This window comes from Solanum lycopersicum, chromosome 12, assembly GCF_036512215.1.
Source record: "Solanum lycopersicum chromosome 12, SLM_r2.1".
In the NCBI taxonomy this organism is placed as follows: Eukaryota; Viridiplantae; Streptophyta; class Magnoliopsida; order Solanales; family Solanaceae; genus Solanum; species Solanum lycopersicum.
The window spans coordinates 25,151,075-25,164,469 of record NC_090811.1 but is presented as its reverse complement, the minus strand read 5'-3'; the positions used below and the strand labels follow the sequence as shown (position 1 = coordinate 25,164,469).

At 36.0% G+C, this 13,395-nt stretch overlaps 1 protein-coding gene across 1 annotated transcript; it reads right to left on the bottom strand.

The window, feature by feature from the left end:
* Window positions 1-4,365: 4,365 nt before the first annotated feature.
* Window positions 4,366-5,067, bottom strand: LOC138340271 (uncharacterized). The gene is made up of 2 exons (XM_069291983.1): window positions 4,877-5,067; window positions 4,366-4,792 (listed from the first exon to the last, which is right to left on the bottom strand). The coding sequence occupies exons 1-2, from the start codon at window positions 5,065-5,067 to the stop codon at window positions 4,366-4,368; spliced, it is 618 nt and encodes a 205-aa protein (XP_069148084.1).
* Between the last annotated feature and the right edge of the window lie 8,328 nt (window positions 5,068-13,395).

Here is a 13,395-nt window from a genome sequence, read left to right as displayed (position 1 = left end):
TGAATTAATCATTACTCTTGCAACAAACTATTTCCAAAAAAAGTATAATTTCCACAAAATCAAATATTCAACAACTAAAATAATAAGACTGAAAAATACCCAAGAGTCTAACCTCAAAATCGAGGATTTTACCAGTATTTTTATTAAAGAAGTCCTAACGTAAAAAGCTAATATATGTACGGAAAATCTGCCCAAAAAAGGCATCTGAGTTGAAGACTGGACCAACGGACCATCGAGGCAAGGACGGACCGTCGGGGCCCCCGTCGTTCCACACTTAGGTTTTTTTAAAATACTTTCTTCTACAACTCACTATTACCATCGACAATCAATGATGACGGTCCATCGAGAGCACGACGTTCTATCGATGGCTCCCGTTTCTGCACACTTAGAAGCTTTTCAAGTTGAGTAATAGAGCTACTTTCTGTTAACGATGACGGATGTGTAGGACGGTTCGCATGGCCTCGACGGTCTGTCGAGAGCCTTTGTAGACCAAAACATTGTAAGAATTCCCGATCTTTCCTTAGCAGCATTTTCTTCATACGATTGTTGCCACCTACGGACCATCGAGGGGCGACGGACCGTCGATGGCTCCGTAGGTCGTCTCTTTTGCAATTTCAACATAATTTTCCCTCATTTTCATCCTAGATAGATTTCCTGCAAACTAAGAGAAACATACATTTAAACTAATTAAAAAAATGTCCTTAAACACACACTAAACTTAAGGAAAAAAGAATTTAAAGTACCGTGAAACCATGGTACATCAACACCCTCAACATAAATTTGTTATTTGTCCTCAAGCGACGTACTATGACTCACCACAAAATCTTTGTAGAAGAATATCTTTATTTTTTATTTCGCAATCAACCGCCTATCAATCCCGATTATTTTCTTTATGTTTATCAATGATATCACTATTAGGATCACTTATGCGGATCAAACCTTGACATAGACTCACCACACACCGACACCTATCCTCTTTGATCCCTCACTAACGTACTATTTTACCGGTATTGTAACTAGTGTCCTCACTTCAAAACAACATAGTCATTATTCACATGATGATTTTAGTTTGAGTATAAGGATTATTTTTCAACACTCGCTCTCAGAAAAACTTCACACCTTATCTATACTTATTGCCAGAGGCTTGCCTTTATTTTCACTACTTCAAGTTCACCATAATAGACTCTTAGGTTAACGATAGGACATTCTTAGCTTCCACAATAAGATCAGTGTCAGGTAGGGTTCATTTGGATGTAATTTAGTTACTTATTTCCCTCCTTTATATAACGGCTAAGCGTCCTACCTTTTCATCGTTTTATTCTTCTTTATTTCTTAATTTTCTTTTATTATTTCACTTTGCTATTCTCCCTTCTCTCTACTTTTTTGTATATGACTCTTCTCTTTTCTTACTTATATTTAAAAATTTTAAAAAAATTTCACTTTTCTTTCTACTTTTCTTTAGTCACTTTTCTTTTGTTCTTTCTCCATCTTTATTCTTTCAACCCTACTTTCCATAGTATTCCTCAACTAGCCACCCTCAACTCATGGTTTTGATATGAGTCAAGGTACACAATACCCAGGGTTGGGTCAGGTCAACGACAAGGTTGTTTTCTGCAATAGCCACCCTCGACATCTGCTTTTGGCATAAGCTAAAGTGCACATGTCCAAGGAGGGATAATGACCAAGACATTGTTCCCAGAAAATATCAGTTGGGGTGAAAATAATCTATTTTAAGATGAAATCATTTGGATAAATAAGGGACTAATTTCATTCAATTTTCTGTTATCTAGGCTTTAGATTGGCTTATCTTTATCAAGGGCCTATGATCCTTTCCAAATTGTCTATCACATCTTACTTTTTTTAGAACTAACTAGGCAAGTTCTAGATCAGTTCCTATGGTGGACTATTCAATTTTTTTTAGAATCACTTGACATATCATTACTCTACCATATTATCAGACACCTAGTTTGAGTTTTAGATCATGTTGTTGCGTATCTCTATGTCATGCTTAGAGCCACAGATTCATCAGTTACTATGCCTAGTCATGCACCATTTTTTTTAAATCAGGCTATCATGTTGTTTGGAAATCATGATTCAGAGTCCATTTCTATATTTTGTACAAAAGATACCAACATGCCGGTTCAACAACAAAATAACAGATCTCTTTGGGAAAAAGAAGACAAGCAAGAAAACCCCAAGAAAGGACTGTGAGTTAGGATACTCTGACTTCACCCTAACACTAACTTTCCATTTACCCCACCCCTAACAAAAAGACATGCAATTGTCCCCAATGCACAAAAGTATATACAATAGGGTGATAGGTGAACCAAAACTTTGGCGAAAAGCATCGACGATCAACATGTTGACGGGTCCAATTCCACGCAACGCGCTCCCTCTATAATAAAAACACCGTCAGTGGTGTCCTAAGCAATAATAGCACCATCAGAAGTTCTCCTCTCAGCCACTTCTAGAACCCTCAACTGGCGGGCCTCCTTATCTATCAGTGAGGCTCTCCTCACAGCCTACAACTCATTGCACTCTTTATTCCATGCCTGAGACTCATCCTCATCTCTAACTCGGCGCCTCTTAGAACATTCTCATGGGGGAGGTGGTGCCACATAATTAGTGGAGAACAGGGCAACCAACAACGTGTCCTCAGCAGCTCTGTAGAAGTAACCTCAAACTCAGGAACCAGAGCCTCATGTATGGTATGGAAGTCTTCTCTAAGACTCTCCACAGCATCCTAGAGAGTCATCAAATCCAATGTAGGGGTTGGCCGGGTGAGAACCCACAACTTTAATATTTCCAAGTGCTGGTGGACCTCCATGTCTGCCACTCAGTACGCTGTGCCATCTACCTCTCTATCCTCTCCTCGGCCTCAACAATGGACCTCCGCATCCAAGGCTAGATGTGATGCAGAAGTGTGACCATTTGGGGCTCTAATTTCTCGACCTTAGAAAGCGGGACAAGTGTAGAAGAAGTAGTTGAGCGGGAGGGCTTGGAGCAGTGCTAGAACATGGGATGGACTCAAACGTGGTGGTTTTGGTATGCTCGAATGTAGCCGGATTAGCTTTTGTCTAGAGGCATAACCTATAACCTTATATCACTACATCAACAAACAACCTAGGACAACTCTGGATGCATCATAATAGATGACATAACCATATGAACCTTCTGTTAGAGTAAAGACAGTAGTTGTAGTCAATCTAGTTTTCAATTCTGCATTATTTTTCTAACAATTATCTGACCATTGAAACTTGATCATCTTCTGAGTTAACATAGTCAATGGTGAGGCTATGAAGGAGAATCCTTCCAGAAACCTTCTGTAATATACCGCTACACCTAAGAAACTTTTGATATGAAAAATTCCATTAGATTTCATAGTTTGTTTGAAAAAAAAGGAGGTTAACATATAATCGATGGAAGTAACAAGCTATGAATAATACTATGTAACCAAGGAAAGCAACGGATCGCAACCAAAAGACATATTTGCTAAACATAGGGAATGACTGGTCCTTGAGATTCTCTAGAACACTTCTCGAATGACTCACATATTATTCCTCATTCCTAGAGTAAATGAGGATGTCATCAATAAAGATAATAACGAAAAAGTCCAAGTACTACTTGAACACTCTGTTTATCAAATCCATGAAAGCTGCAAGAGAATTGGTTAGTCAAAACGACAAAACTACAAATTCATAATGACCATACTGAGTTCTGAAGGCTGTTTTTTTAATATCACTATCTCTTACTCTAAGCTCATGATAACCCAATCTGCTGTCTATCTTTGAGAAATGAGTAGCACCTTGAAGTTGGTCAAACAAGTCATTCATCATGGGGATAAGATACTTATTCTTTATTGTGCCCTTGTTCAACTGTCTATAGTGAATGCACATTCTAAGAGAACCATTTTTATTCTTTACGAACAATATTGGTCCACCCCATGGTGAAATAATAAGTGTGCCTTATCTAGAAGGTCTTTCAACTATTATTTGAAATCCTAAAAGTTCTGCTAAAGCCATTTGGTAAGAAGGAATAAAAATTGACTGGGTATCTGACTTTTGGAAGATCTTCTCAAAACTCACAGACTACTGGAACTGACTCAAGAGTTGGGTTTTTAGATCTAGAATCTTTCACACGAACTAGATAGTAGAGATAACCCCTAGAGATTATTTTTCTATCTTTAAGGTAAGAAATGAATCCACACATAGACGCTAACCTACAACCTTTCCACTAAAAGATTATTTCGTCTGGAAACTAAAAATGAAAAATCCTAGTTCTACAATCGACTGAGGAAAAACATGAATGTAACCAATCCATGCCAATGACATCAAAGTCTACCATTTCTAACTCTACAAAATCTGCTTAGGTGACTTTCTGAGAGACTGTTGCAAGGAAATTTTTGTATACCCATCTAGCTATAACTGGGTAACCAACTGGAGTAGAGACTGAGAAAGTTTTTGAGAGAGTTTTGGGACTGACAACAAATTGGAATGCTATGTGAAGAGATAGAAAAGAAAGAGTAGCCCCTAGATCTAATAATGCATAAACATCAAGGACAAAGACTCGTAACATACCAGTAAGTACATCAGGAGAGCCTTCCTTATCTTGGAGAGCCTGAAGATCATAAACCATGCTTTGATGTTGATCGCCACTTGTACCAGATAAGTTAACCGGCTTAATCAGGCGACTTGACGATGCTGCTGAAGTTGTAGACTGAGCTTTACCATTACAACCTCCTTGAACTTGTCTAGAAGAACAATCTCTCAATTTGTGACTTGACTGACCGCACCTAAAACACTTAGGGAAAGTGGGGTAAGTCTTTGTGCCTGAAACACTTCCCAGAGACTTAGACCCATGTTCCCTAACCTTCTACTTGTGCATGTTCTTGGAGTAGTGAACACTAGAAAATAAAGGGTCTGGGGTTAAAAATTTCTGCTGACTCTTTGAGAGATCTCTACTACCCGATTTCTGTTGAGAATAGTCATAGTTCCCAATCCTATCCTTCTTATTCTCCTTGGCATGTTCCCTAATATTATCACCCTCAACCTGCTTAGCATGAGTCATAAGCCTAGAGATGTTCCTATCTCCTAGTAACATAACATTTTTTCACTATGTTTTAAGCTAATCGAACACTCCATACAAGAACTTATTCATCAGATCCTTGGAGTCAGCAATCATGTGTGGAACATACCTCAAGATTTGGTTAAACTTGATCCCATACACTTGGATCGTCATGTTTCCCTTCCTTAAGTTCATGAATTCCTGAGCCTTTGATTTTGTCAACTCTATTGGGAAGAACTTGTCCAGAAAGGTCTCACTAAAGTAACTTCAAGTAATAGGAGCAACATCAGTACCTCTGTTATACTTCCACTGAATTTACCAAATATGAACAAAATCTTTCATCTTGTATGATGACAACTCAACCCGATTACTCCTAGTTACTTGCATTACCTAAAATATTCTCTTGATCACATCAAAGAAATTCTAATGATCCTCACTAGTTTGCGATTGTAAGAACTCAGAAAGATTCATCCAAACAAATTCATGGACCCTGGATTTTATTGATCCATCATTTACATTCATGCGAGCTTAAACCCGCTGATTGTTCTTGTTGGCAACACTATAAGCCAGCATCTAAATGAAACTCCAGAATAGAGTATTGGAGACTTTTTGATCTAGACTATAGGAGCTACGATTAAATTTGTGGCATTCACATTCCTAGCGTTAGCTCTACTAGAAGACATGATCTGAGGCATAAAATGTTAAGTTAGATTGGAATAAGATCATACCTTACGCACGATAAGAGTAACAAAAAAGTGAAATTTTCCTAGAACATTTCATAGACTTTCACTCATTAGATGTAGTGCATTTCACACCCATGAAAAAGACTCTACTTAGTGTGGCTTTTTCGACATCCTAGAACACTTAAATCTTTTGCTCTGATCACATCCCTTTTTAGCTAGGAGACACGGAACATGAGACCTACGACGACAAGTTATCCAAAGCTAACCCTGCTGGTATTATTATGAGAAATACAAAGATAATAAACCGATGTGAATGTTAAGACAAACTTTACAGGAATATATAGGAAATATCCATATGCTAAAAATAAGATATATGAAAATAGATAAGTTTAATACAAAGAAAATATTAACTCAATACTAAGGTGAAACTAACAATGTCTGAGAATAGACCTTAAGCTGACTAGAAATGCGTGGAAAAGCCCCAGCTATGTCTAGCTAAAACTGAAACTAAAGGACTAAATACTAAAAATAAACACAAGACTATTGTCCTTGGAGAATGAGGACTCACCACTGAATCTTCTAAACTGGATATCGGAAATCGATCAAAGCGTGATCTTGATGTTGAGAACCTCAAACTACATCACGAGAAGATGTAGTCCACGTATGTGTCAGTACTTGAAAGGTATTGAGCATGTAGGATAGAGTGAAGTCGAAATAGCACATAACTAAACAAGCAAAAAATCAAGTATGTTACATGATATAGATTCAGAATGGTGAGATAAATAGATTCAATGACAAATTTATAACATGCTAAAAGTAAATACTGGATATACTGATAAATGGTTAATGCAGTGGAATCTGACTAATCTTTGGAATATACTAATAACCTATAATAAACCACATGAGCTAAATGTGGAGTCCGATGTATAAGCTCTATCAAGAGGACCTACTTGCAAGAGGTATAAAGGCATGTTGACATGATCACTAAACTGATGCCCACATAAGGACTTACAACTTACTTGGATAGTAGTTTTGGGACTAATTGGTTATAATGAGCCTTAGTACAACTTGATATTATTCTACTCCCAATTAATAAAGTGATTAAGACATTATGATTAAATTTCTGTGAATACTGGATACATCAAATCTGAACATGCAAAAGAAGAATGGAACAATTAATCTGATAAAGATACATTAATAACTAAGGCACGTATAACGAAAGTAACTGAAATGTCTAAGCTAGAATGTGTAATTAAGAAATAAATAAATATATACCTAGGGTTCTGAAATTCATGCAATAAACTGAATAACAACTTTACAATATAATTTGGAACATATATTTAACTAATTTATGATGATCTGCTATAACTCTAGAAACCCTAGGTGTACTCACAATAAAATACTCAAGAACTGACTAAAAACTAGTGATTTAATGGGTGAAAGGAACCCACTAATAAAATCTCACATAACGGTGATAAAACCCATAGAGAAATGTTTAGATTTTGGTTCTTGAACTGATGGAACTTTGTTGCATTCTTGAACTAGGGTTCTTGACCTTTTTCTCCTTTCTTGCTTCTAATTTCTAAGTTCTGATTTAATGATTTGACTTAGGTAAGTTTTAGTTATGTTTCTAGGCTTAAACTGACTAAAATCTGATGATTTAGGGTAACAATATATCTTAGGGTTTAAACAAAGTGGGAAAAGACCAAAATATCCCTAAGTTAATTTTTATCAGGCCAAATGATGACCTGGACAAATGAGACATCTTTCAATCAACGATTCATCATTTTGGTATGTTGGTTGGGACTGTTTGACACGACATTACTAAAATGGGTATAACAGTTTACTCGGAGGTCTGATTTAAGCAATCTCGGTGGATATGGAAATCTAATTTAATTATATATTTTTTTATAGGTCATGAGACACCTAATTCATTTTGCGTTTAGAGTTATGATCATTTTATGTTTACCCAACAATATTTTTTCCTAACTGTCTGGTTATTTTCACCTAAATCCAGACCTACGGTCTGTAGGTCCATCTACGAATTGTACTGGTCAATCGTGGTTCATGTCAGAGGCTAGCTAAATGGGGTGCTGATCAACAGACACAGACTACAAACCGTACTCTTACTTACGGACCATAGGTTTGTCCGTGGATCGATACTGAGTAAATTTTTCTGGGAAGCGTCATGGGAGAGTTTCAATCTCAAATAATGGATGTGCAGTACGGGCCATAAGTAAGGGTACGATCTATCTATAGTTATCATTGACTGCACCTGTTGATTTTTGAAAAGCTAATTTTTTGTCTGTTTTGTATACGGGTTGTTATAAACCTCGTAGATTTTGCTGTATTTCCTTTGCTTTTTACAGAAAAAACATTATTTCTTCTCTTCTCTGTATTTTCAAGCCGGAAACTTATTATCTCTTCTTTCATAACTTCTCTATACTTTTTCAAGCTTTATCCTCATCAGTTCGTTGAGAATTGATTTTCTTCTTTCTTCACTTCATTGTACTTTTTCAAGCTTTGTCCTATTTACGTCGCCGAAAACTTATTTTTTCTTCTCTAAATCTTTTCTTGGCTTCGATCAAAGTGTCTGGATTAGATCAACAAAATCCACCCCACACCCGTACACACATCATTGTAGCGTCAAGATGGGTTAACCTGCAAATATGAAGATTATGTGCAACATAGTTCCTTAATATAGTGAAGTAGTCTGAGAAGTGACTAGTTGTTTCTGAAATTTGACGAGGGATGAATTTCTCATGAACAATAAATACTTGTACTCTAATATGATCTCTCCATAGTAACTAGACTCTAGCATTATAATCCACAAGATAGTTTAAACAATTATTCTAATTAGGAACCATCTTCTGCAGAATATTCCCAACTTTGTGAACTTTTACTCTAGTTTCAACAAATCCCCCAAACACCTACCTTATTCTTCAAAAAAAGTCTCAGCTCTTTCTTATTTAAGGGGTGGCAATTAAGACCTCTTATGTTGAATGTCAAGATGATCATTGAGGGTTGTCAGTGCCCCTAGGGTCTCCAGCTTTTTGGAGAATGTTATAACTATTTGTGATTTGTAATCCTGCTTACAATTGCACATAATTTGGAGTAATTGATTGTACTGAGATTGCATGATAAGAATTACCCCATTTCCCTTCCTCCCTATCTAGTTTTCTAGCAACAAGCCTCGTCAGTACATTTTCCCCTCTAGCCTTTCAGTCGTATCTTGGTTGTGGAGCTTATTGTCTTTTCTTTTTGCTTTTCTTCTTCTTAACTTCCATAAACTGAGGTTCTTATTGATTTTACAAATATTTCCCTTAGTCAACCTAATTCCAACATGCTTCACTACAATACCAACTTACATTGATTCACTGCAAAACTTCGGACGCCAATCATATTCTTATTCCTACCGGAAGGATCTTGTAGGCATCACTATTTCTATGGAATCCAATAGTGGTTGTGATACATTTGTTTTAACTTTAACTTTAGCGTATATAATTATAGCCATCGTAGCAGTAAAGTTATCGATATAGAGAGGTTTGTGTTAGTTCGGAAATTATTTGAGATGTTAGTTTAAACATGATATGAAGTTTTGATGATTTAACAAACTTATCAATCTAACAAGGAACCAGATCCTTGTTATTCAAACTACTGACAGTGAGATGAATGATAATCTTAATGTGAGGCATATTTGTGTATTATCATCAAAAAAAGGGAAAATGTTATGCTATAAGTTTTTTGATGATCCTCACAAATGCAAGGATCTAGTCCCTAGGAGAGTATTTCGCCCAGATTCAAATGATGTACATTTATAAAGCTGTCATGTCCGGTGGTACATGAAAAGTGCAGTGTCCTACACCAATAACAAAAGCGGATGAGTTTGTCTATTTCTATGTCTCACAAACAAAGGAACCTAACTCTTGGTTAAGTTCTATCGTCTAGATCCTTTATTGGGAACATTTGTAATGTTTTCATCTCAGAGGTTGGTGAGGCGTCAACGTACTACACCTATCAGACTGGGTGCAGTTGTTTGTCTAATATTCCATAACTCTTTATGGTTGACTTCGTCAACTTGACAAACAACAATTAAATTCATTCATCCGAAGGATGTGGTTAACAAGAAGCATTTTCTAGAGATCACAAAGAAGTTTGCGAGGGACTTGGTCCTCGTCAGACTGCAATATGAAAAGGTGAGGAGATAATTGTCAGAAAAGTTGCCACCTTTGATGGGTAGGTGCACAACTTTTTTGTATTGCCGTGTTCAGCCATGGGATTGTCTTAACGAATTTGTGGTGATTTATATTATCTCATTCAAACAAACTCAAATTTAAGATTTAGCAAACTAAAAATCCAAGAGCTTAAAAGAGAAGTCCATCTTCAAGGATGAACTCAAGCACAATACATACAACAAGGATCTCATCAAGAGAAGAAGTGCTTTTCGTACCTGTTGTTCTTGAATGTTTGTATTGATCTTAACTTGTAGGATTTGTTTCATTGTTTGTTAAAAACATTACAAACCTGGTTTGAATATTGTAAGAATATAGTTAGGAGTAACTTCGTGTCTTGCTGTAAAAGTCTATATAAATTAGTTGGGTTAGTATAGTGAGCAGTGTGGCATCTGGCTAGTTGAAGTCTAAGTTATCTAGGGGTGATAGCTTAGTAGGCAGTGTTGCATCTGTTCTTGCTCATCTAAGTAATAGGGTGTATTTACTTTTGCTTTTAGAATATTAGTGAAAATGGTTCGAAAAATTCTGTTGAGAACAGGTCGTGGTTTTCTTCCCTTGAGCAAGGAGGTTTCCAGGTAAAGTTGCTTGTCAATCTTTACGTTTCTACATTTGTTCTTTACTACCTTATTGCACTGTATTCAGGAACTGGTACAATCTATATTAGTGGATGAATACATTCGAACAAGTGGTATCAGAGCGGGTACTCTCTAGTTTGCTTACACCAAGAGAGATTCCACTAGAAGAATGAATGCTCCACTGAACAGAAATAAAGAAGCATCAAAGAAGGAGGTGAAGAACAACTCTCTAGCTTCCAAGCCAACATTAGGTAGAACTTCTAATGAATATTATGAAATGACATACCTCTTAAGAAGATTTCAAAAATTTGTGAGGAAACATAGAAGTTTTTAGAAGGCATTAAACTGAAACAAGGCGGCAAATGCTAACTACCTATGTCATAATTGTGGAAAGTCAAGGCATTTCATATGAGATTGCCCCATGCATGAGGTTGAAACCAATGAGTTTCCAAGACTTGGAGGTGAAAAAAATAGATTGAGGGACCTGGTACTTGAGTGGAAAGTAACAAAAGTTGTAGATGACTATGTTGAGAAGAAAGCATTTGCTATCTAGGCGATTTCTCAAGGGAGTCAGAAGAAGATGATGAAAACCATGAGGATGTATTAATGAGTTGCCGTTGAAGATGATGAAAATGTCTTCAACTCAAATTTTTCATTAATTATCGAATCTTATAATGAAGATGATCTAAATGAGGTAACTCTTTTTACCTAAAGACGATCTAGATACTCTTCCCATTATAAATTTGAGGAAACTTGCTTCCCTTCTTATTGACTCTATTGATGAACGAACAACTGAAAACATAAAGTTGAATGAATAATTTAGTTTGTATGACGATGATAATTCAACTCTTATAAATGAAAAATCTAAATTGAATGTTAAGATAGTTATCCTAGAGACTAGTAGTTTGGAACCCAATGAGAAACCTGGTACTTGTAAGGGTGAAAAGCGAAAGCTTAGTGTCTTTGAGGAGGAACTGGAACAAAAACTTAAGACTTCCGAGTCTAAGTTGGTCGCCTTTCTTGAAATAAATAGTCAATTAAGAAGAGATCTGACCAAGGTAAGGGAATAGTTAAATCACTCTTTAAAGTGGATGGATTCCTCTAAAATTAACTCTAACTTATCTAGTCAGTGTTTCAATGAAAAGAAGGGGCTGAGATGCAAACCGATAGAACCCCCTCATAATTTTCACAATAAATATGTGTCTGTAGCAAATAATCTTTTGTGCACTCATTTTGAGCATAATGGTCATCTAAAAGGGAATTGCAAGAAACGTAAAAGAGATAAAGAAGGGCATATGAAGTTTCAATCTGAAAATAATCAAGAAGAGAAAGAATGGAGACTTGGTTCTCATGCTAAATCTGTCAGATCCGAAAGTAAAATGGAAATGGTGTGCAAGGGACCTGGTCCTCGCTATTCCTTTAGCAAGACCACTTTTCCTCCTTTGTCAGGAAGGTTTCTTGTTATTCCTTTTGACAACTACTAGGAATTATGTTTAAAGTGGGTTCCAAAGTATAACAAGTAGTTCTTCTGCAAAAGAGAAAAAATAATCAGTGTTTGTTCATAAACAATAGATTCTCAAAACACATGACCAAGAAGGTTGCAAAACATCCTCTCTCTCAAGTCACTTCAAGGTGGATGTGTCTCATTTCGGAAACATCAATATATTGTACATTCTTGGTGTATATTTTTGATGAATTAAATAAAGCTACGCTCTTATCACATAAATGTTTTCGCTCAAAATTTCTCTCATGTGATGATTTTGATATAATATAGATTAAAGAACATGTGTATTGTTGATCTATTTACTGCTTGTTGTAATAGTCTCACTGACCTAAATGCTTGAGGTAAGAATTTTATGACCCCCAAAACGTGTTAGGGTTTATAGAGACTATCTTGTTCCAATAATATTTTTTAAATGTTAATTAAGTGTTTTAAAGTATGCTTGGATGATTTGAAATCATTTGAAAGTCCAACGTCAAAGGGAGACCAAGACGTTCGACGACTAGTCACTTAAGGGGCATTATGGGTTTTTATGTACTTATGTGTGTGTAATGAGCCTATGATGTCTTAAAATGAGTAATATTGATGTTTTTAGTGTGTTTGTTGAGTTTTATGAGGTTTATAGGTAAAATGTCCAAGAACGTCTAAGAGGTTCAAAAGTTAGCATTTGAGACGTTCATGTGTCTTAAGTGTGTCTTGCATGTTTAGATTTGTTTTATGAGTTCGTTTTTGCTGAAACATGAATCGAAGGTCTTCAAAATGTTAAGGTGTATATTCACATTGTAGGTTGTAGGTATGGTTTTACTTGTTACCTTTTGTGATGCATCACACCAAGGATTACTAGAGGGTTACTTGGGAGGTTGAAGAGTTAAAAGAATAAGTTCACTGTGAAGAGTAAAAGCTTACTATAAAGTGTGAGAAGCTTCTTGTAAGATGCTTACAAATGTGGCTAAAATACTATGTGTGATTTTATATGACGTTTGTTTTTTGAATATGTATATATGATGTACGTGAATGATATAAGTTCTATTGTATAAAGGTTTTATGAAGATTTCATAAAAAGGCATGAAGTATGATTTTAAGAAAAAAGTCCCTTTTAATGCAAATTTCTGCGTGGTTGCCATACATAGTGCATTCTTGTACTAAATCCTTTGTTCTATATCTTTTACACAAAATGTAGGTTATGGATGCTTAAAGGATGTCTTTAATGGTGAAGAGCTTGTTATATAATTCCCAAGGTCAAGGAAAGGAATCCTTAAGTCCATGGATTCATAAGTCATGTCTTTACTATAAAGTCTATTCAATATGTACTTATGTTTTATGTTTTAAGGGTCGTGTCC